Here is a 21,339-nt window from a genome sequence, read left to right on the forward strand (position 1 = left end):
CATTTCGATTTGAGACTCCTCTTTGGTCATACACTTTCCTGAGGGCACATATAATAGATTCCACATTCTTAGTAATTAGATGGTCAAAAATATAATGTTCCTGTCAAAGTTGTGTGAAGCGCACGACTTTTGCCTTTCAGAAATTCACATTACTTCTGTAACTCATACATATTAATTTCAAAAATGTGTTTGCTGGAAAATTCTTTTAGGTCGAAGAGGGGTTTTCTCCTCCAAAAGTATACTTTTAGCTGATGTTGTATATTTGATTTCAACTATGACAACTTCTTGTAGGTCACGATGTTTGTAAAGATTTTTTTTTAAAACTCATTACAAAGTAGTATTAAATGATGTTACCTAACTTCATTCAACCCTTATAAAAAGGCCCATGTACTGAGGAAGTCCAGTGGTGTCACACAGCCAACAGAAAATGTTACCTTAAGACAATACGCATGGGCAATGTCTGCTTCAGGCAGTTTTGAAGCTGCAGCACACATCAAATGAACTGCATATAGTTGATGGGTTTATTTGATTGATCTTTCCCCCTTCCATGACCCTTTTCTCAGCATCTTCTACATTTTCCCACTTAGTCCTATCTCTTGTTCACTCTGTTCACTCTTTCTTCCACCTTTCTCGACCCTTCGTTTTCTTTCTTGACTGTAAAAAGGCAATCCCAAATTAAAAAACGCTTCATGTACTACATTACCTACCTAATGATTTTTACTGTCATTAAAATGTATTGTAAATGGTATAACGCGCTCTTCCGTGGTTAGTTCCTAAGGTAATAAAGATAATGATGATGATGCCACAAAAAAGCTGATAGAGCGGCTCCAGTATGTTCAGGTTTCCTGATCAGTGGTGAGCATTTTTTAATCTATGCTGTACGCTGGTAATTAAAAACCTTCACGGTTCCGGTTTCAGGTTGTGCCTGAAATTTAGGCTGTGCTGCTGTTCTATTACTCAAAATGTTAAAACATTTGTCTTTTTAATAGAAAGGAGATGCATTTTATTTGCATTTCAAATTTAAGTTCAAGATTGGCTGCTATAGTGTTTTAAGGTCTCTCTTTCATCTGATTACAAGTTTGGCGGACAGGTTACCCCATCACATTGGTTATAGTGTAACTTGTAATACAGCAGACAGGATATCCATCATGTTTGTGATCAATCAATCAATCAATTAATCAATATATTTATAAAGCGCGCTACTCACCCGCGAGGGTCTCGAGGTGCTGAAGGGAGGGGGAGCTGCTACTGCTCGAATAGCCAGGTCTTGAGGTGTTTCCTGAAGGTGAGAGGGTCCTGGGTCAGTCGTAGGTGTGTGGGGAGGGAGTTTCATGTCTTGGCGGCCAGGTAGGAGAATGATCTTCCTCCTGTGGTGGTTCTGCGAATCCGTGGGATGGTGGCGAGGGCGAGGCTGGCGGAGCGGAGCTGGCGGGTAGGAGTGTAGAACGAGAGGCAGTTGTTGAGGTATTCAGGGCCCATGTCGTGGCGTGCTTTGTGTGCGTGGGTGAGGAGCCTGAACGTGATCCTCTTGCTGGCGGGGAGCCAGTGCAGGTTTCTCAGGTGGGCAGATATGTGGCTGTGGCGAGGGATGTCGAGGATGAGTCGTGTGGAGGCGTTCTGTATGAACTGATGACGTTTCTGAAGTTTGGCTGTGGTTCCTGCGTAAAGGGCGTTCCCGTAGTCCAGTCGGCTGGTGACGATGGCCTGAGTGACCGTCTTTCTGGTTTCTGTGGGGATCCACTGGAAGATCTTTCGGAGCAGGCACAGAGTATTGAAGCATGAGGATGAGATGGCGTTTACTTGTTTGGTCATCGTGAGGGAGGATTCCAAGATGAATAACAGGTTGCGTGCGTGGTCCATGGGTGTCAGTGCGGTGCCCAGCACTGTGAGCCACCAGGAGTGGTCCCAGGCGGATGGGGTCTGTCCGAGGATGAGGACCTCCATCTTTTCTGAGTTCAGTTTCAGCCGACTGAGCTTCATCCATTCTGCAATGTCTTTCATTACTTCCTGGATGCTGGTTTTGGCGGTGGCTGGGTCTTTGGTGAGGGAGAGTATCAGCTGGGTGTCGTCGGCGTAGGAGATGATGCTGAGGTTGTGTTTGTGTGCAATGGTGGTGAGGGGGCTCATGTAGATATTGAAGAGGGTTGGGCTGAGCAAGGAGCCTTGGGGTACGCCGCAGATATTCTTGGTGGCCGCGGAGCGGAACGGCGGGAGGTGGACTCTCTGGGTTCTGTTTGAGAGGAACGAGGTGATCCAGTCCAGGGCTTTTCCTTGGATCCCAGTGTTGCAGAGGCGGGTTATTAGGGTGCGGTGGCAGATGGTATCAAAGGCAGCTGAGAGGTCTAAGAAGATTAGGGCGGTTGTCTCCCCGTTGTCCATCAGGGTCCTGATGTCGTCGGTGGTTGCAATGAGGGCGGTCTCGGTGCTGTGGTGGGCTCGAAATCCTGACTGGGATGGGTCGAGCGAGTTTTTTGCCTCGAGGAATGCAGTCAGCTGTTTATTGATGGACTTCTCGATGACTTTTGCCTGGAAGGGAAGAAGAGAGATGGGGCGGAAGTTCTTGAGGTCTTTAGGGTCTGCTGTGGGTTTTTTCAGAAGAGCGTTGATCTCTGCGTGCTTCCAGCTCTCTGGGAAGGTGGCTGCTGCAAAGGAGTTGTTTATTACGTTCCGGATGTGGGGTGCGATGATGGTGTCGGCTTTGTTGTAGATGTGATGGGGGCATGGGTCAGAGGGAGAGCCAGAGTGGATGGTGTTCATGACGTGGGTGGTGTCTTCTGTGCTGATGGGGGTCCAGGCTCTGAGGGTGCTGGTGGGGGTCTTTGGTTTGGTGACTGGAATCGCAGTCTGGGCGTCAAAGCTGTCATGTATATCTGCGATCTTGCGGTAGAAGAACGTGGCGAGGGAGTTGCAGAGGTCTTGCGACGGTGTGATGTCGTTGTTGCTGGCGCTGGGGCTGGAGAGCTCTTTCACGATGTTGAAGAGTTCCTTGCTGTTGTGGGTGTTGTTGTCCAGCCTCTCTTTGAACGATGTACTTTTGGTGGTGCGGATCAGCTGGTGGGGTTCGCGAGTGGCGTTCTTGAGGGCTGTCATGTTTTCTGTCATGGATGCAGCTGTGGTCGGTCCAGTGTAGTCCTGTGGAGTGGCTGAAGGAGACGTGGTTGCTGGTGGAGAAGATGGGGTCCAGCGTGTGGCCGGTGTAGTGGGTGGGGGTGTTTATCAGTTGCTTGAGTCCGAGGTTGGCGAGGTTGTCGAGCAGGGTGGTGGTGTTGTTGTCGTTGTTGTTCTCCAGGTGGAAGTTCAGGTTCCCTAGGAGGATGTATTCTGGTGAGGTTAGTGCGTGTGGGCTGACGAGGGATGGAGAAGCCCATCATCCAAACTTGTGATCAGGCCCTTAGTGTGTTGCATATAGCCCAATCACATGCAAGAGATTGGTCTCCACAGCGTTAAGGAAACTAAAGTATTTCTATAGGTGATTTTTAGAAAGGGTCTCCTACTTTATCTGTAGTGAGAGCTACTTCTAATCAGTGCAAATCATTGTGAGCTAGTGATGCCCAAGCCACTCACGCAGTGCTACTAGACACCCCCACGCACAGCTTCATTAACTTTAAGCCTAATGTCAATGTAGCCTGATACTATGATTTGAACAAAATACTTTGCCTAGGGGCACTATGAGAGGGCTGTCATGTGTGTCAGTGAAAGCGTGGTCTTTGAGGCGTATGAATGAGACTTATGTTTATGGGTGAATGAGAGCCTGTGTCATATGTATCAGTGCTACAGGGCATGCCTTTCACAATATGTGCCAGCATTACCTGTATAACACAAACAGACAACCTTTTTTTCAAATGGAAGAAAAATTTTCATAATGTAAAAAAAATTTGCATTTTAATTTCTCCTACTTAAAAAAAATGCCTTGATTTTTCAGTTATAAATAAGAGACCCTCAGCCTGATTCATGAAGCAAAATTGCGAGCGCAATAGCTGCGAAAATGCTATTGCGAGCGCAATTGACAAAATCGGTATTCTAGAAGAAAATTGCGAAATCGCAAACACAGAATAGCGAAATTGCAAAAAGATTCGTAGAATCCCGGCAGTAGACCATTAGCGAATCGGAATTTGCGAGAAACCACGGATTCTGTGAATAAAATAGCGAATTCGCAATACAATCGCAATCGGTAATCATGAAAAATCGCAAATAGCAAAAAAAAACGAAATCGCTGTTTGCGAGGCGCAATTTAAGGACAACCCAAAGCAGGTGGTAACCATCAAAGCCATTGTAAAAAAAAATTGGAAAAACCATTGCCCAGTCAGTAACAGGTGCAGGCCTGACCAAACACACTTAAGGAGATGCAGCATCAGCATAAGGAGTCTCACAATGCCAGGACTCTACATGGTGGTCAGGTAGCGAAGGCTACAGCGAGCAGCACGGAGGAGACGCAGAATCCAGGACAGGATATTCCGCCAGCGGGTCACCCTGCTGGGCCAAACCAGAGAGCAAATATACGCAAACTACCGCCTGAATGGGCCAATGATCATCAAGCTAATTCAGGACCTTGACCCCCTCATGCAGCACCCAACAAGGCGGACCAATGCCGTGCCCACACATGTCCAGGTATTGTGTAGCCTGCACCTTCTGGCCTCCGGGAGCTTCCAGGGGATAGTTGCGGCTGCTGGGGGGATATCCCAGCCCACCATGTCCCGCTGCCGAAGGAGTTTCCTAGACGCAATGCTGACCCAGCTACACCACCACATCAAATTTCCCACCAGCCAACAGGATTTGGATGAGACCAAGCATCAATTCTACAATGTTGCGCATTTCCCACATGTGATAGGATGCATTGACTGTACCCACATCCACATCTGCCCACCAGCTGCAATGGAGTACATGTACCGCAATCGCAAGTCCTACCACTCCCTCAACATCCAGATGGTCTGCAATGCAAAGACATACATCACGGACATAGTGGCACAGTACCCAGGGAGTACACATGACTCCTTCATATTCCGGCACTGCGGCCTCCACACACGACTGGCCAGGGGAGACTTTGGTGAAGGACACCTACTTGGTAAGTACACTTGGCCCACAATGTTACACTGCGATGAAGTAGCTGCGCTGCACAGGCACTCACCCTCTGCTCCTCTCATTCAGGTGACAGTGGCTACGCCCTCCGTGAATACATCCTCACCCCATACCTCAACCCTGCTACACCACAGCAACAGCGCTACAATGTACCACACATACGCACAAGGAATTGCATTGAGAGGGCATTTGGGCTACTGAAGAGCAGATTCTGCATACTGCACAAGACTGGTGGGGCCATGTACTACAGTCCTGATGTGTGCTGCCGCATTGTGGCTGTGTGTGCAATACTACACAACATTGCTACCAAGCGCCGGATACCTGTAGAGATCTCTGGGAGTAAGTCGGAAGGGGACGACCGGCCACCTGCACATGTGCGTCATGCACGCGGGGAGAACCCAGCTGAAGGACACAGACGCCGCAACCACATCACAATGAACATTTTCTAGTGCACCCACTCCCCTCACCCAACAAATCACAATTGCATGCCAATGGAAATAATGACAGGAGGCCGATGTACGATGCTAGAATAAATATTATTGTTGAAGGCACAATAATAATGTAATTTTGCTATTCTTTACATGCAAGCAGTATTGCGCCATACTGCTCCAAACAATACACAGGACATGCTTGTATCATCAGCATGTCCCTGCCAATGTACAGTAAAGTCAATTGCGCCTCCGGCGCACGGCACCCAATCGCCTCTCTGGCTCTTCCTCTGGGACGGCATGTGACCCTGTAGTGGGCCTGGTGCTGCGGCGTAGCACACCAACTTGTGAGGCAGACAGGCTGCTGACACTGGAGGTGCCCTCACTGGTGTCGTCCCCACCAACATTGGCTGGCCCAGTAGGATGTAGTGCCAGTACGGCACTGGTGACCTGCTCCAAGACTTGTGCCACATCCTCGCAGCATTGCACCATTTGCTGCTGCATAGCCAGGGACCGTTGTGAGAGCTGGGAGGTGGCATTCCCAATGACATAGTTTGAGCGGGTTGCCAATGTTGTGGAGCTGGAGTTGTATTGCCCCTTGCCGTCGTGCCTGCAACTGATGGATGCGCAGCATCAGGCGCTCTATGCTGAGCCCTGGCACGTGCACAGCAATCACCCTCCTGCCGCTGTGTGCTGTGCTCTGCTGGCGATCCCTGCCATGCCTGCTGTGCTGGCTGGCCACAGTGGGTGTGCGCACTGTCACCGCACTAGCAGCACCAGATGTAGAGGGTCCCGCTGGTGGTGGTGTTGCGGTTGTCAATGGTGCTGCGCCTGATGGTGCTGGCGCAGATGGTGGTGCCCTGGCTGCGGGGATAGGTGCAGCGCCTGATGGTGCTGGCGCAGATGGTGGTGCCCTGGCAGCAGGGATAGGTGCAGCGCCTGATGGTGCTGGCGCAGATGGTGGTGCCCTGGCAGCAGGGATAGGTGCAGCGCCTGATGGTGCTGGCGCAGATGGGGGTGCCCTGGCAGCAGGAATAGGTGCAGCGCCTGATGGTGCAGGATGTGTGGCTGTTGGCACCTCCTCTGCATCCTCTGGTGCCTCGTCTATGAGCAGCCTGTCGCTGTCGCTGCTGTTGTCAGCGCCACCTGTGAGGGGAAGTGGACGTAGATTAATTGCATGTATCCGTCACACGTGCAGTTGCTACATGCATGCTGGCTGACATTCCCTGACTGGCTGTGGCATTGCGTACTTTGGGACATGTCTGGCTGCATTGGGGTTCTAGTACATTGTGGGCAGACTACATGTCCCACAATGCTTTTGGGCATGACCTAATGTGCATGGATTGCATGACTTGGGATGATTATGGGAGGCTATAGGGTCATGGCCAGTGTTAGGGGACAGGGTCGCAGTCGCATGCCATTTACATTGGCTGTCTTGGGTGGGTCGGGATGAGTCCAGATTGAGGGGCCGATTCACAGAACTAACTTAGGACAAAATCCTAAACTTACTACTTTTGGTATTCAAAGAAGTTAGGATTTTGTCTTAAGTTTGTCTTAAAACAAACTTAAGACAGACTTAAGACAAAATCCTAACTTAAGTCTATCTTAAGCCTGTCTTAAGACAAACTTAAGACAAAATCCTAACTTCTGTGAATACCAAAGTTAGTAAGTTTAGGATTTTGCCTTAAGTTAGTTCTGTGAATCGGGCCCGATGACCCCTATGCACGCCTCTCGCTCAAGTGTGTCCTCCACGCAGTCCTCCAAGGGGGTGTTGGGAGGGACTGTAGGATCTCCACCTCCAGTAGCCAGGGTCTCGCCCAGCCTCTCTGCCACCCTCTCCTTGGCACGACCTCGGAGGTCGTACCACCTCTTTTTCAGCTCCTCGAGCGACCTGTGTGTCACGCCCACAGCGTTGACTTTTGCGGCTATCCCAAGTCAGGGTCAGCGTTTCTCCGCCTCAGGCACCCTCCGGGAGTCCTTTCCAAAAAGTTTTGGGTGGTTTTCAACCACTCCGTCAATCAGGTGCTCCAACTCCTGCTCAGAGAATTTGAGCTTCCGCTTGCGCCCGGTGTCACTGGGCCCTGGTGCTGCATTCTCTGCCATTGTTGCAGTCACAAAAGTAAAGGATTTGGAAGTTTGGAGGTGTCCTGGAAGGAGCTCTGTGAGATGCAGCCTCGAGATCAGCCTCACTGTTCTGAATGGGGGTGGGAAGTGCCTGCTTCCTGGTTGTGATGTCATCACTGTGCTCGAAATGCGACTTCCCGTTTTTACGATCTCGCTAATTGCGAGATCGCATTTAGCGATCTCGCAATTTGCGATATCGCAATTTCTACACGGATTTTGACGGAAACAGCGATTTATCTGCGATTTTTAAAAATCGCTAACGCTTTTTGCGGCCGTGTCCGAATCGCTTTATTTTCTCGCAAATTTTGATGAATGCCGGTCTGCGAATTCTAAATTGCGATTCGCTGTAAATCGCAATTTAAAAATTTGCAGAATTCGGTTTTCATGAATCAGGCTACCTGTGTCTTTCAGCCACTGGGAGCAAGATTGCTTTTGTGTGTAAATGCAACACTTTGAAATGAGAGCAAATTTAACTGAAGAGTTAATTTTATGTTTATATCGAATTCATGAAATTCATAATTTTAATGGTCTCTCCATGTCCGCATTGGTGGCCAAAGGGTGGTAAAATGTGGACTTAAAGGGGCATATTATCAAGAACAGAGTTAAAAGTATCGCCGCTTTAGCGGCAGGAAACTGCAACTAATGCGGCGATAATGGGCTTGATAATATACCCTTGTGAATTCCCATAGAAGCCCAGGTTCGCATCAGAATCTAGGATCCCATTATTATCAAGCTCATTATCGCTGCTTAAGTGGCAGTTTCCTGCCGCTAAAGCGGCGATAATTCTAACGCCGTTCTTGATAATGTGCCCCAAAATGGGTAAAAAGGTAAGGAAAACGTATGGAAAAAGTTGTGGGTCTTTGCAGTTTCCACACATATTTTCTGTTGCCTCCTATGTAATGAAGCTGGAATGTGTTCCATGTAGGTCAGATAATGAGTTTATACACTGTCTTAAGACAGGCTTAAGATAGACTTAAGTTAGGATTTTGTCTTAAGTCTGTCTTAAGTTTGTTTTAAGACAAACTTAAGACAAAATCCTAACTTCTGTGAATACCAAAAGTAGTAAGTTTAGGATTTTGTCCTAAGTTAGTTCTGTGAATCGGGCACGATGACCCCTATGCATGCCTCTCGCTCAAGTGTGTCCTCCACGCGGTCCTCCAAGGGGGTGTTGGGAGGGACCGTAGGATCTCCACCTCCAGTAGCCAGGGTCTCGCCCAGCCTCTCTGCCACCCTCTCCTTGGCACGACCTCGGAGATCGTACCACCTCTTTTTCAGCTCCTCGAGCGACCTGTGTGTCACGCCCACAGCGTTGACTTTTGTGGCTATCCCAAGTCAGAGTCGGCGTTTCTCCGCCTCAGGCACCCTCTTGGAGTCCTTTACAAAAAGTTTTGGGTGGTTTTCAACCATTCCGTCAATCAGGTGCTCCAACTCCTCCTCAGAGAATTTGAGCTTCCGCTTGCGCACGGTGTCACTGGGCACTGGTGCTGCATCCTCTGCCATTGCTGCAGTCACAAAAGTAAAGGATTTGGAAGTTTGGAGGTGTCCTGGAAGGAGCTCTGTGAGATGCAGCCTCGAGATCAGCCTTACTGTTCTGAATGGGGGTGGGAAGTGCCTGCTTCCTGGTTGTGATGTCATCACTGTGCTCGAAATGCGACTTCCCGTTTTTATGAACTCGCTAATTGCTAGATCGCATTTAGCGATCTCGCAATTTGCAATATCGCAATTCCTACATGGATTTTGACGGAAACAGCGATTTATCTGCGATTTTTAAAAATCGCTAATGCTTTTTGCGGCCGCGTGCGAAACGCTTTATTTTCTCGCAAATTTTGATGAATGCCGGTCTGCGAATTCTAAATTGCGATTCGCTGTAAATCACAATTTAAAAATTTGCAGAATTCGGTTTTCATGAATCAGGCTGCCTGTGTCTTTCAGCCACTGGGAGCAAGATTGCTTTTGTGTGTAAATGCAACACTTTGAAATGAGAGCAAATTTAACTGAAGAGTTAATTTCATGTTTATACCGAATTCATAAAATTCATAATTTTAATGGTCTCTCCATGTCCGCATTGGTGGCCAAAGGGTGGTAAAATGTGGACTTAAAGGGGCATATTATCAAGAACAGAGTTAAAAGTATCGCCGCTTTAGCGGCAGGAAACTGCAACTAATGCGGCGATAATGGGCTTGATAATATACCCTTGTGAATTCCCATAGAAGCCCAGGTTCGCATCAGAATCTAGGATCCCATTATTAGCAAGCTCATTATCGCTGCTTAAGTGGCAGTTTCCTGCCGCTAAAGCGGCAATAATTTTAACGCCATTCTTGATAATATGCCCCAAAATGGGTAAAAAGGTAAGGAAAACGTATGGAAAAAGTTTTGGGTCTTTGCAGTTTCCCCACATATTTTCTGTTGCCTCCTATGTAATGAAGCTGGAATGTGTTCCATGTAGATCAGATAATGAGTTTATACACTGCCTTAGGATGGTAGTACATAAAGAAAAAAAAATCAGTGCAACAGGTCCATTTATACCATGGCTGTGTGATGTGCCTACTCTCAAAATGGAGCAGAGACGCAAAGGTGTCATTAGTACTGTCATTTCTGGGTGCAGTTATGTCACCATTACAAGAGTACCATTAAGGAATGGGGAAATGCTAGGAAAAGCAGCCTTTCTACACTAATTTCTGCATGTTTTCCAACATTTTGCAACGTCTTTGAAGTGACAAAAAAACTTGACGGAGTTCTGCAAGTGGTGGAATGCAGTACGAACTGCAGTTGGCAAGTGAGGAAAAAGTCTGCTGCGCTAAGCGCAGCAGAGTTTTCTTGCACATTGCGAGCTCCGTGGAGTACGGAGTACAGAACACTCTGCAAACTCCACGAATGGAGCGGAGTTCACCACCCAGGCTTACTTTCTAGTCCATGAGGTTTTAATACTGTAGATCTCAGAAGCCAGATTTGGTTGAAAACCCCCCTTTCAGTCCAAGTTGTAATTAAAAGAGACACTCACAATTAACCCTGGGCGAAGCACTACGCTACGCTCGCGGAGTTTGCTAAGTTTGCGCAACTTCGCACTACGCGAGCTGCACGTAGCACAGTGCGAACACGTGTAGTGCAGCGTAGCGTAGTGCAGCGGTCATTATTTGCTTGTTCGCGGTCCTCAACATCATGTTCGCGACCGCGAGCAACCAAAATGACATCCTGGCGAGATTCTCAACGCGGGGAGGTCAGGTTTCTCATTGTGAGTGGTTGCGCATGCTCGCGACCGCTCTCAATGAGAAACTACCAGTTCGCGTTGAGAAAGCTGCCGCTCGAGTAATAATGTACTCGAGCAGCAGAAAACTACAGCTCGCACTGTGCAAGATGCCGTTTTCAATTATTGCACAGTGCCAGATGCTTGTCCGCACTGTGCAATCATTGAAAACGCATCTTGCACAGTGCGAACATGCTACTACGCAGCTCGCGTAGTGCTACGTGAAGTTTGCGTAGTGCGAAGTGCACTTCGCATAGCTTTGCGTAGCGCTACTTCGCGAACTACGCCCACCCCTACTCACAATGAGAGGCAAAAGTATTGAGTAGGAACGACACAATTAGAGGGGGCAGAGTTCCATGTTACTGGTATCTTCAATAGAGAGAGAGATGCTGCTGGACGCATTTTTCTACAAAATGACAGAATTATTATATTTTCAGATATTTACCAAGCAGGTGGAACTCCTGCCAATTGTGAAGGAGACGTAAGGAGGTGCCACTCTGCATTTCCAAGAGACTTCCTTCTACATTTTAGAGATGCATGCCAAGAACTGGGTTCAGAGAGACTGGATCCTCTTCAAATTAACCCCTTTTTAATGCAATGTTTTCTTAATGAGGCTTTAGCATGTTGTTTTATTACCCAGAAGCAATTGCACATCAAGTATTTCTGGTCAATAGTCAGTCTGTCTCCATGTGCCTTTATAATGACCCTCCAAGCTCCTGCCACGGCCACCTGTCCATGGTTTGCAACTGACGCCTCCTGTTTGTTCCTCACAGGGTTCGATGCCTACTTTACCACCCGAACTCTGGAGAACAACCGGCGGAACGTTTGGTTTGCCGAATATTGGGAAGAAACCTTTAATTGCAAATTGACAATGACCGGCTCCAAGAAAGAAGACACTGACCGGAAATGCACAGGTTAGTTATTCACCCAGTGCCCTCTTCTAGTGCCCACGCGCAGCATTTTGTGACATGAAGCTGGCAACTGTCGTGCAATTACAAATATTTCTGTTTAGTGACCGGAGTATTCATCGTAGGGGGCCATGTTCAAATTATTGTTTGCCACTCCTTTGAAGTCTCGGTGTATACACCAAACACGGCTACCTGATTGGAGGCCACAAAGAGTGACGCTCAGCCTCATGCGCATGGATAAATCATGTTGTGCCAGGACACACGTTATGATTATTATTAGCCTCACACCTTCGGTCCTGCAGTAACTCTCTGCTGCATACTGTACACGCATCTCAAATTATTTTATTCTAATGGCCTATTCTAAATCACAAAACAGTATTTCGATTTACACAAATAACCACATGCTTTGAATTTGTAAAAGGTTATTGCTAGAGACTTCTCCATATGTGCCCTTCTGCACTCACACTTTTGACCATGACCTAGGAGTCTGGGTATCTCACTGGCTCCCCTGAACGCAGACATACACTCCGCGTGCCTGATTCACAGAACTAACTTAAGACAAAATCCTAAACTTACTACCATTTTGGTATTCACAGAATGCACTTACTCATTTCGGTATGCACAGAAAGCACTTACTCATTTCGGTATTCACAGAAGTTAGGAGTTCTAACTTTAAGACACTTAAATTCCTTCTGTGAATACCAAAAGTCTTAAAGTTAGGATTTTTCTCAGTTTAGGAGAAGTAAAGTTAGGACTCCTAACTTTAGGACTCCAAAATGCCTTCTGTGAATAACAAAAGTCTTAAAGTTAGGATTTTCTCAGTTTCGGAGTCCTAAAGTTAGGAGTCCTAACTTTAGGACTCCTAAACTGAGAAAAATCCTAACTCTAAGACTTTCGGTATTTACAGAAGGCATTTAAGAGTCCTAAAATTAGGAGTCCTAACTTCTGTGAATACCGAAATGAGTAAGTGCCTTCTGTGAATACCGAAATGAGTAAGTGCCTTCTGTGAATACCAAAATGGTAGTAATATTAAGATCTTGTCTTAAGTTAGTTCTGTGAATCGGGCCCGAGGTCTGTGCCCTTGCTGGTTCAGCCAATATTGTTCTGGAGTTGCCATTGTATTTGCTTCTATTTCTGTGTTTTAGATGTTCACAAAACTCTAGTGCTGGTAACCTCAGACTTGCTGAAAAGTAGCTGATTTGAATAGAAGTTTGTGTTCTCCCCTTACCGTATACTGAGTGTTTCAGCACTAGTGTGATGCACCCCAAACCAACTTCTGTGAGTTAAGCCTTAACTGTTCTTGACTGTTCTGTAGTCAAGGAGTCTGAATGAGCCTGCTTCCCTCTGAAGATCTATACCTTGAAGTACAGATGGCTAGGAATCTTCAGAGAAGGTGGTGGCCCTTACTGCTGTGTGCCCAGAAGCCCAAACATGACAGCATACGTATTACTTTTACTAGACTTAGATATGTGGAGTGGACATTAACAACACCTTTTCCAGTTCTATTTGGATCTCATAAATGAAAATTCGTGGCATAGCAGGGTTGAGAAAAATGTAACAGCGACTTGAGCAAAGTACTTTTTCCAAATGAGTAAACAATAAACTACTCATCCTAGCAAGTGTACTTGCAGGTTAATTACAGAGGTTAATACTTTCCAAAAATACCAAAGGTGATGGGTGGATGCTTGCAATAAGTCTAACCACTGGCAATTCTTGGGGTTGCATTCCAACCCATCATTCTTTTGCCCACCATGCCACCTCAGATTAGACCCAGCCATATGCAAATCAGGCTTGACCCTGCTTTAACAGGCACAAAAGAAAACTGCCAAGCCAGGTCCTCTCTGAACTGGAACACAAGAAACTCAGGAGCAATTTAGCCCTAATTGGGGGCTCTTCTATCATGTCCAGCTTGGTTCCAGTGGCACGGTGAGCTAGGAATCCATATCTGGGCATACACTTGGCCACTGAAACCAAGCTATACCTAGCTGATGAGCCCTAATCAGGGCATACCTGGTTCAGGAAGGAGCTGGCATAGCCGTTCGGGCGAACTGCTTCCACTGGGCAGAGTCACGTGATTTGTGTGTGGCTGGGTCCAAACTGAAGTGGCATTGGGAGCAAAAAATGATGGACTAGGATGCGGCCAGAGTGATTGGCAGTGGCTGAGATTCATTCAAGCATTCAACCCATTAGCTTGTTGTTGTTCCAGTAATACTTTCCAAAGCCAGTTGCTGAAATATTCCCTCCAACATACTCCATGGTCTTTATGACTACTAGAAGCTAAAGGGAACTTGGCAAATGTTTTCTCAACTTTCGAGCAAAACACCCAGTTGAGCCTTAAAAAGAAATGCACAAGCTTTTGAGCTTCATAGTGAAAGAACAAAGTGATCACAATGTCCACAATGTTTGCACTACAAGACCTTCGATTCTCACTCACTCACTCCCTCACTCACTCACTCGCTCACTCACATACGTTGCTCGTTGTTCCCTCAGTGATAGTAAATTTTACTCACCCATAGTTTGGTTTACTGACACCAGAAATAAACCCAAATATCAATGAGAAAAATTACAGAAAAAACATTCTACTTAATGATTTGTATAATTATATATCCACTTCGGCAATGTTTTTTTTCTTCTTAGACACATGACCATCCCGGAGCCCTATTTGTAGCACTGTATGGATCAACTTATACTGCTTGGTCTTTTGAAATATGGGTTCAGGGTGGCCTATCAAACCGAATTGGCATTTTTCATATCCTTGATCAATTACATCTGTGCGGGTTGAAATAATGGTTCAGAGTGGTGCGTAGAAACAAATTGGCATTTTGAATATTCCAAATTGATTCCAACTGTTCTGGTTGAAATATGAGTTCAGATTGGTCCGTAGAACCAAATTGGCATTTTGAATATTCCCAATTGATTACAACGGTGCTGGTTGTAATATGGCTGAGTTCAAACTGAGGTGGCAACATAATGATGGACTGGGATGCAGCAGTGAGTCATTGCCAGTGGCTGAGATTAATTCAAGCATTCCATCTATCACGTTTTGTATACTTTAATATGTTGGCCTATGTGCGACAGGTATGCCCAGATGTGGGTCCTGTGCACAATGTCACTAGAACCAACTCCTACCCAGCTGAGAAGCCTATGACGAGGGTGAAACAGGGTACTGGGTTACTTGTGTTCCGGTTCAGGGAGGACCTGACTTGGCAGGTGGGGCTGAACTGTTCCCATTGGAACAGGGTCAAGACGAATTTTCATAAAGCTGGGTCTGAACTGAGGTGGCATGGTGCGCAAAATAACGATGGCCTGGGATGCTGCCCTAGTAATTATGAGTGGCTGATTATTAATTCAAGCATTCTGTCCATCACTTTTTGCATGCTTTATTATGTTAAGGTATGGGTGCAGTATAGCCCATGGGAGAAAATTGGCATTTATAAATGTCTTTATTGATTACAACTGTGCCCATTGAAATATGGGTGTTGGTTGCCCTTAGAACTTAACTTGCATTTCCATATTCCCAGTTGACTACCACAGCACAAGGAGGTGTGGAAACAAGCTGTCTAGATTTCACTTATTTTATCTGCTGCTTCCTCAAGTTTGAGCTTTGAATGTTGTTCTCAAAGATTTTAAAGTTGATTGTGCTATTGGCTCTGAAGTGGGTTAATTCTTTTTAAGAGATCACTTTTAGTGTAAACAAATTCAGTAGTTTCCATCCATCACTTCACAGCCTCAGGGTTGGAAACCTAAGAGGCCATCAATTCTTACCTTTCTGCAGATGATACTAACAAAGATGTCCGCATCACCAAAATTGAGGTAAGAGCCTCATAGGGAAATCTTTGACAGATAGCATGACTGAAATTGACTTTTGTTCGTTGCAAATCATTAGGGTAGCTCATGTTTTGCCCTTCCATGATCCTAACTCTACTTCCTTCAATCCCACTGCTGCAAATAGTTGGTCATGCTCCTGATCGCTTCCCAAAATCTTTAAGGGTGTTTCCTAAACTCATCTCTAAACTTATGCCTTGATTTCTCAAACTGAGCTGATTCTCATTAAGCACCTTTCTTTATATAGGCACTTAGGCATGGCACTTTCTCATTTGCTCAGTGTACACAAACTGTATGTGGTCATTGTGCTAAGTTCTTCCTCATATGATGAGCTTATGCCAGTTGTAGCATGCTGTCAAGGCAAACTATTCAACACCCCAATTCTGACTTTCTCAGGTGGTTGGCTTTTCACCATAGGCTGTATTGCTGCATACTGTATTTTCTTACACTTCACACTGTTTAGGCTGATAGCAAGCCTCAAATGGCACTGCCTGGAATCTAAAGAAATGCAAATGTAAAAAAATACACCTTACCAAGTGTGAAGAATCATTGTGCTTGCACAGTGTATTCATTCCAAAAAACGGATTCATCAGTCTTACGTCTTATTAAATGGTCTCCGAGATGGAGCAGACGCGCTGGTAATGCACCTTTGAAGGTTACCGGGTGTACACAGTCCTCAGTTCATGGCCTGATAACTCCTGTAGTCTACATTCACAGTCTTTATACATTGAACTACATCTGGTTCAATTGGGAGGTGTTGTTTAACCCCTTCGACGCTGATGACGAGCTGGGCTCGTCATGGCGTAGCCTCCTCGCACGCTGATGACGAGCCCAGCTCGTCACGTAAAGTGCGTTTTTGAAAAACCCAGCGTGCGAGCAGAATTCCGCTAGCGCGCATGCGGTTAAGCAAAGTTTTAGGGTTTTGAATGCCCAACAGAAAGCTCTAATGAGATAAAACAAGTTATTTTGGGACTGTTGAAGGAAAAAGCAAATATCAGGAGAGATAGTGCACTGAGGATCTCAGACCATGAACATGAAGAGATAAAGAAGAACGAAATTCATTTATAGGGATAGAAATGTGGACAATGAGGAGCAAGGAATGTTCATGGTGGCCTATCCTCTTTCTCATGACGGGTGCTTAATGCTCATCTGGATGGCAGATTGACGCTGAAGGTTTTCTCACGATGCTGGTGTCTTCCATTTCTGCAGGCAGCTGACTCACCTTTCGCCCAGGTTCCAAGTGGTCAAATGTCCTATCCATTAGTCACTGTTTATTAGCAGTCCAACTTAGTGATGGCAGTCGTGGACTGTGCAACCAACATTTATGGAGTCCCATGTCCTTGCTTGCACTAGGGCGCCTAGCATCCTTGCTATCTCAGCTGGGCCATCCCGAGAAAGGGCAAGTCATGCAGAAATTATTCAAACACCAATGAGGAACAGTTGACGGTCAATTAAACAACTCTATTCAATTCAGTTGTGCAGTTTTGAAAGGGGACCAACCATATGAAAATCGGTGCCTCCTGCCATACTGAGCAGCTTGGTATCCTAATCTTCACTAGGAAGGAAGCAGGGGGCATATTACCAAGGGCATTATCGCCGCATTAGCGGGACTTTTTCCCGCGAATGCGGCGATAATTTTATCGCCCTATTACCAAGCTGTCGCTAACACCAGTTAGCGACAGCTGGTAGGCAATAGCGGGCATTTAGGGGCCCACTTTGCATGTCAGCGATAATTATCGCTAATGACATGCAAAGTGGGCGTGCCAAGATGTTAGCGACTGAAAACAGTCGCTAACATCTCTAACGCCTATTAACAACTTTTACTGCTAAAAGCAGTTCTTAGCCATGTTATCCAATGGAAGGTGGATAACATGGCTAAGAGCATTGTCACGATAATGCATGAATATCGCTGATTTTTCAGCGATATTCATGCATTTCGCAGGATTTTTACCGCTTTTGAGATGAACCTTGATAATATCAAGGTATCTCAGCGGTAAAAATCCTCGGTGCCCGGCGATCAGGACTTTTCAGCAATCCAAGCAAAATGCCATTTTTTTCCTGGTGGAGCCCTTTCTAGTCTTTGAATGGATCTTGATGTCTGGCCTTTTATAGTTATTTAGTTTCACCAGTAAGCGGCAATCCATAAATGTATTTACTTCAGTTTTTTTACTGTTATAAATTACACACCAGCCCAATGTTTCCTGACTGGGAGCAGTATCCCCTCAAGTGTTGTGACCTATCCTTGCTATAGAAGGCCCCCAGAACATAAATAAAAGTCAGGCATGAGACAGTGTGACAGACTGCTCAGCAACTGTGTAACAACAGCCACTGGCTTCATGTGGTTCTTTCTTGAATGAGATTCGTTTTCGGATGGTAGAAGAATTTAAATTTCACACATGAGTTTTGCAGAATTGCTCAATTTTACCTGTTAGAGAAATTGATTGCAAAAAAATACATGCACACTTTTTTATTGCTTGAAAACTGTAGTATACATGTAAGTTTTTTAGAAGAATATTTCCTGAAAATACTACTTCTGTGGAATCTTTCGCCACTTTAATATAATTCACATCTTTCATGAAAGATGAGACTTTTTGGGAAAAAAAGCAAGTTTGCAGCTTTTTCACACTTCTTATTCTAAATTTGCTTTTAACACTCTTTTGAATGAGTTATCATGACGTTCTTGGCTTATCATGTGTGTAATGCAGTGCATGACCCGTGCTTTGGGTGGATGCTTTGTGAAGATATTGGTCCAATCATAATAGTTTTTGTGATTATTTGCTCATCATCAGATTTTTTTTTAGTCGATGTAGCATTGGTGTAACTTCCCACATCCATAACATGCCAAGAGCATCCATCTGGGTGATGCTTGCAGTGATGCTAAATGTGCCCATGATGGAGGCTTCCCCAACGAGCAGCTCGTGAGCTACTGGGAGCTCTCCAGCTACAAATATGTACCTCTCCTATAAGGAGGACAACCTACCATATTAGACATTTTTGCTTATTCTAATTAATATATGTGTACCAAAACTGAAAAGTGTCTATTAGAGATTATGGGGCCGATTATGATGGTGGGCGGTTTCACTGCCATGGAAAGGCTGGATACAGCCTGCATCGTAATTTGGTGGACGGTGGCTGCTAGGCACCGGCACCATTTAAAGATGCAGACCGCTCCGCCAGACAATCAGTACGATTGCCCGTGGCAGATCCGTGGCAGGCGGTCTTTGCGCCCGACAAGGTCACGGTTTGATTACCCCCGCCATCCTAATTTGGCGGGCAGGGAATCGTCATTCAATGGCAGAGGGCTCGCCACCGCACGGCTGGCGGTGGCGGGCCTTCTGCCATCGTAATTGGCCCCTATGTTTCTAGGAAAATGGTTGAATTACCAACATATAATATTTGAGTGGCAAATTATATGGCGTTAGAGATTTAGTACTCAAATTATTACCTTGGTGCTGCGGCATTGCTGCAATAGGTCATATTTTGTTATCCATGTAGAGGCATTCCAAATTCATGAAACACTTTTTATATATTGCTGCTGGCAACCCTGCCTGGTGCACTGAGGTGGTCACTGTTGACAGTCTTGCAGGAGGTGGCCACCAGTTCTTACACTGTGCAGCTGGGTGCAAGTGGGGGCCAACAGCACTCATTTTTGATGACCAGTTTCCTCAACAGACTTTGACCCAGAACAAGATATTGAAAAACACAACAAGGGTAAAGACGGAGGAAGAGAAAAATGGAAAAACAGTGACACATGGAGAACGCAGGAATAAAAAAAAGACTCTACATGGGTGAGTTAAGGGGGCAGGGAGTGTCCGGTGATGGATTGAAGAAGTCTGAGGTGGAATCATGACTACACAGCCTTGGTATTTAGTGCTCCAACCTTTAACAGTCTCAGCCACGGGCTTCTGAGCAAAACACTGGGCCCGCACTGATTATTTTACAAATTAGGCACTGAATTGGCCACTAACTAATTCTTGTCTGATGCATTCATTACCCCCTTTGCTGCGGGGGTTATTCCCCCGCTGTGCTGGGGGACGAGGGGGGCGTGCACAGCGCCCGCATGCTCATGACGAGCTCAGCTCGTCATGAGGCACGGCGCTCCTGTGCTCATGACGAGCTGAGCTTGTCACAGGTGCACCGGCTCCCGTGGAACGCTCAGCACAGTAGGGGAATTCTCTCCGCACCTCAGCGTTCCACGGGCCATGACGAGCTGAGCTCATCATGAGCACCGGAGCGCCATGGCTCAAGACGAGCTCAGCTCGTCATGAGCATGGGAAGGGTTAATACAACACTAATAACATTAGTAGCTCAGGTGATTTTTATTGATTGAAAAGGTTGGAGACAACTTCCATGGTACATACTGTGGGATAACGAAACTTGAGCGGCCCGCTGCAAAGTACACGGAGGGGGCCCCCATGCTCTGGACCCAGTCAGGAGCAATCAGGTCAGGTGCCTGCCATCCTTGCACAGTGTTGGAGGGATTCCCTGGAGCTAGGGGCCCCCAGCACCTCATTGGCTGTGTGGGCTATTGTTACGCCATTGGCTGCATAGAGCTACTGCTGTTTATCACAACTAGGCGCATACTGGCCATGTGTCGACATTGTGTGCGTTGGGCTCTCAGTTTCACTGTATTTCGATACCTGTTCATGCACATACCTCCTTGATGCTTACGCTGTCAGTGTGCGATCTATTTTCAAGACATGCCTGAAGGGCATTGTGTCTTCCAGGAATATATTCTGAACATGAGCTTCATCACATATGGCACCGTATGCTGTGCTGAGCACATTTTGCATTCCACAGTGCCGCTGACTGCCATATGTGATAGACATTTCAAAGCAAAGGATATGTTCTTAACAAACTTTTTTATGTCATACATTTGTCTTGTTTATGTTGAAAAATGCAATTTGTTTATTGTGAGACGGGTCATCATGTTGTATCTGAATGTGTCAAAACATCAGTTTACCATTTCTGTGAATATTGACAAATGCTAACAATTGAAGTTACAGCTATTTATTTTAATGGTTGCATAATTGACAGTAGCATGTACCTCTTAAAGGGGCATAATTACTCAAAAATGTCGGAGCGCGGTGTTACACCAAATTTGGCAACACCGCACTTTGCCAATTTTTAAATGCAGTGATGTGCTGAATTTACAAAAATATGGCACACGCATGCATTTCCCCTAGCACTGCTGCTAAAAAAGCTGCCTAGCGACAGTGAAAGCATCCTTGCGCCATGTTGCAAGGGTGCCTGCATTGCAGGGGCAATTGTTTATGCTCAGGAAGGGATCTCAATAATTACGATTTGCTTTCGCTATTTGTGCTGCAGAATGCAGCACACATAGAAAGAGCAAAAACGAGGAGAAATAAAAAATGTCTCCTTGTATCGCCATTCTAAGACCAGGTATTACCTGGCCTTAGTTTTTGGCACTGCCCCAGCCTTGTACATCTGGGGCAGCTCAAAAAGCAATTGGTGTTGCAGGGGAACGCCCACAGCAACACCCATTGCCCGCCTCTTTGCCGCAGCATACTTCGGCAGAAAGGAGCATATTTACAAGGTGGCTTTATGCCTCGTTATGTGGCTGGGCGCCACCTTATAAATTTGTGAACTGGCACTACACCATAGGAGTGTCAATAAAGTGACCCTCTGGTGGTGAAAGAGGCTTGTAAATATGCTCCAAAGTATTTTTTCAAAACAGTTGCATTTTAAATGGTACGTTTTATAATGGTGTTGT

General features: G+C 46.0%; 1 protein-coding gene across 1 annotated transcript in view; it reads left to right on the forward strand.

Moving 5' to 3' along the window:
- Positions 1–21,339, forward strand: part of GRM7 (glutamate metabotropic receptor 7) — a 1,698,774-nt gene that overhangs the window by 962,947 nt on the left and 714,488 nt on the right. The window contains exon 5 of the mRNA XM_086939213.1: positions 11,646–11,786. Within this exon, the coding sequence (XP_086795339.1) occupies positions 11,646–11,786 (141 nt within the window). The remainder of the gene's footprint in view (positions 1–11,645; positions 11,787–21,339) is intronic.

Source organism: Lissotriton vulgaris, chromosome 9 (assembly GCF_964263255.1).
Source record: "Lissotriton vulgaris chromosome 9, aLisVul1.2, whole genome shotgun sequence".
NCBI lineage: Eukaryota > Metazoa > Chordata > Amphibia > Caudata > Salamandridae > Lissotriton > Lissotriton vulgaris.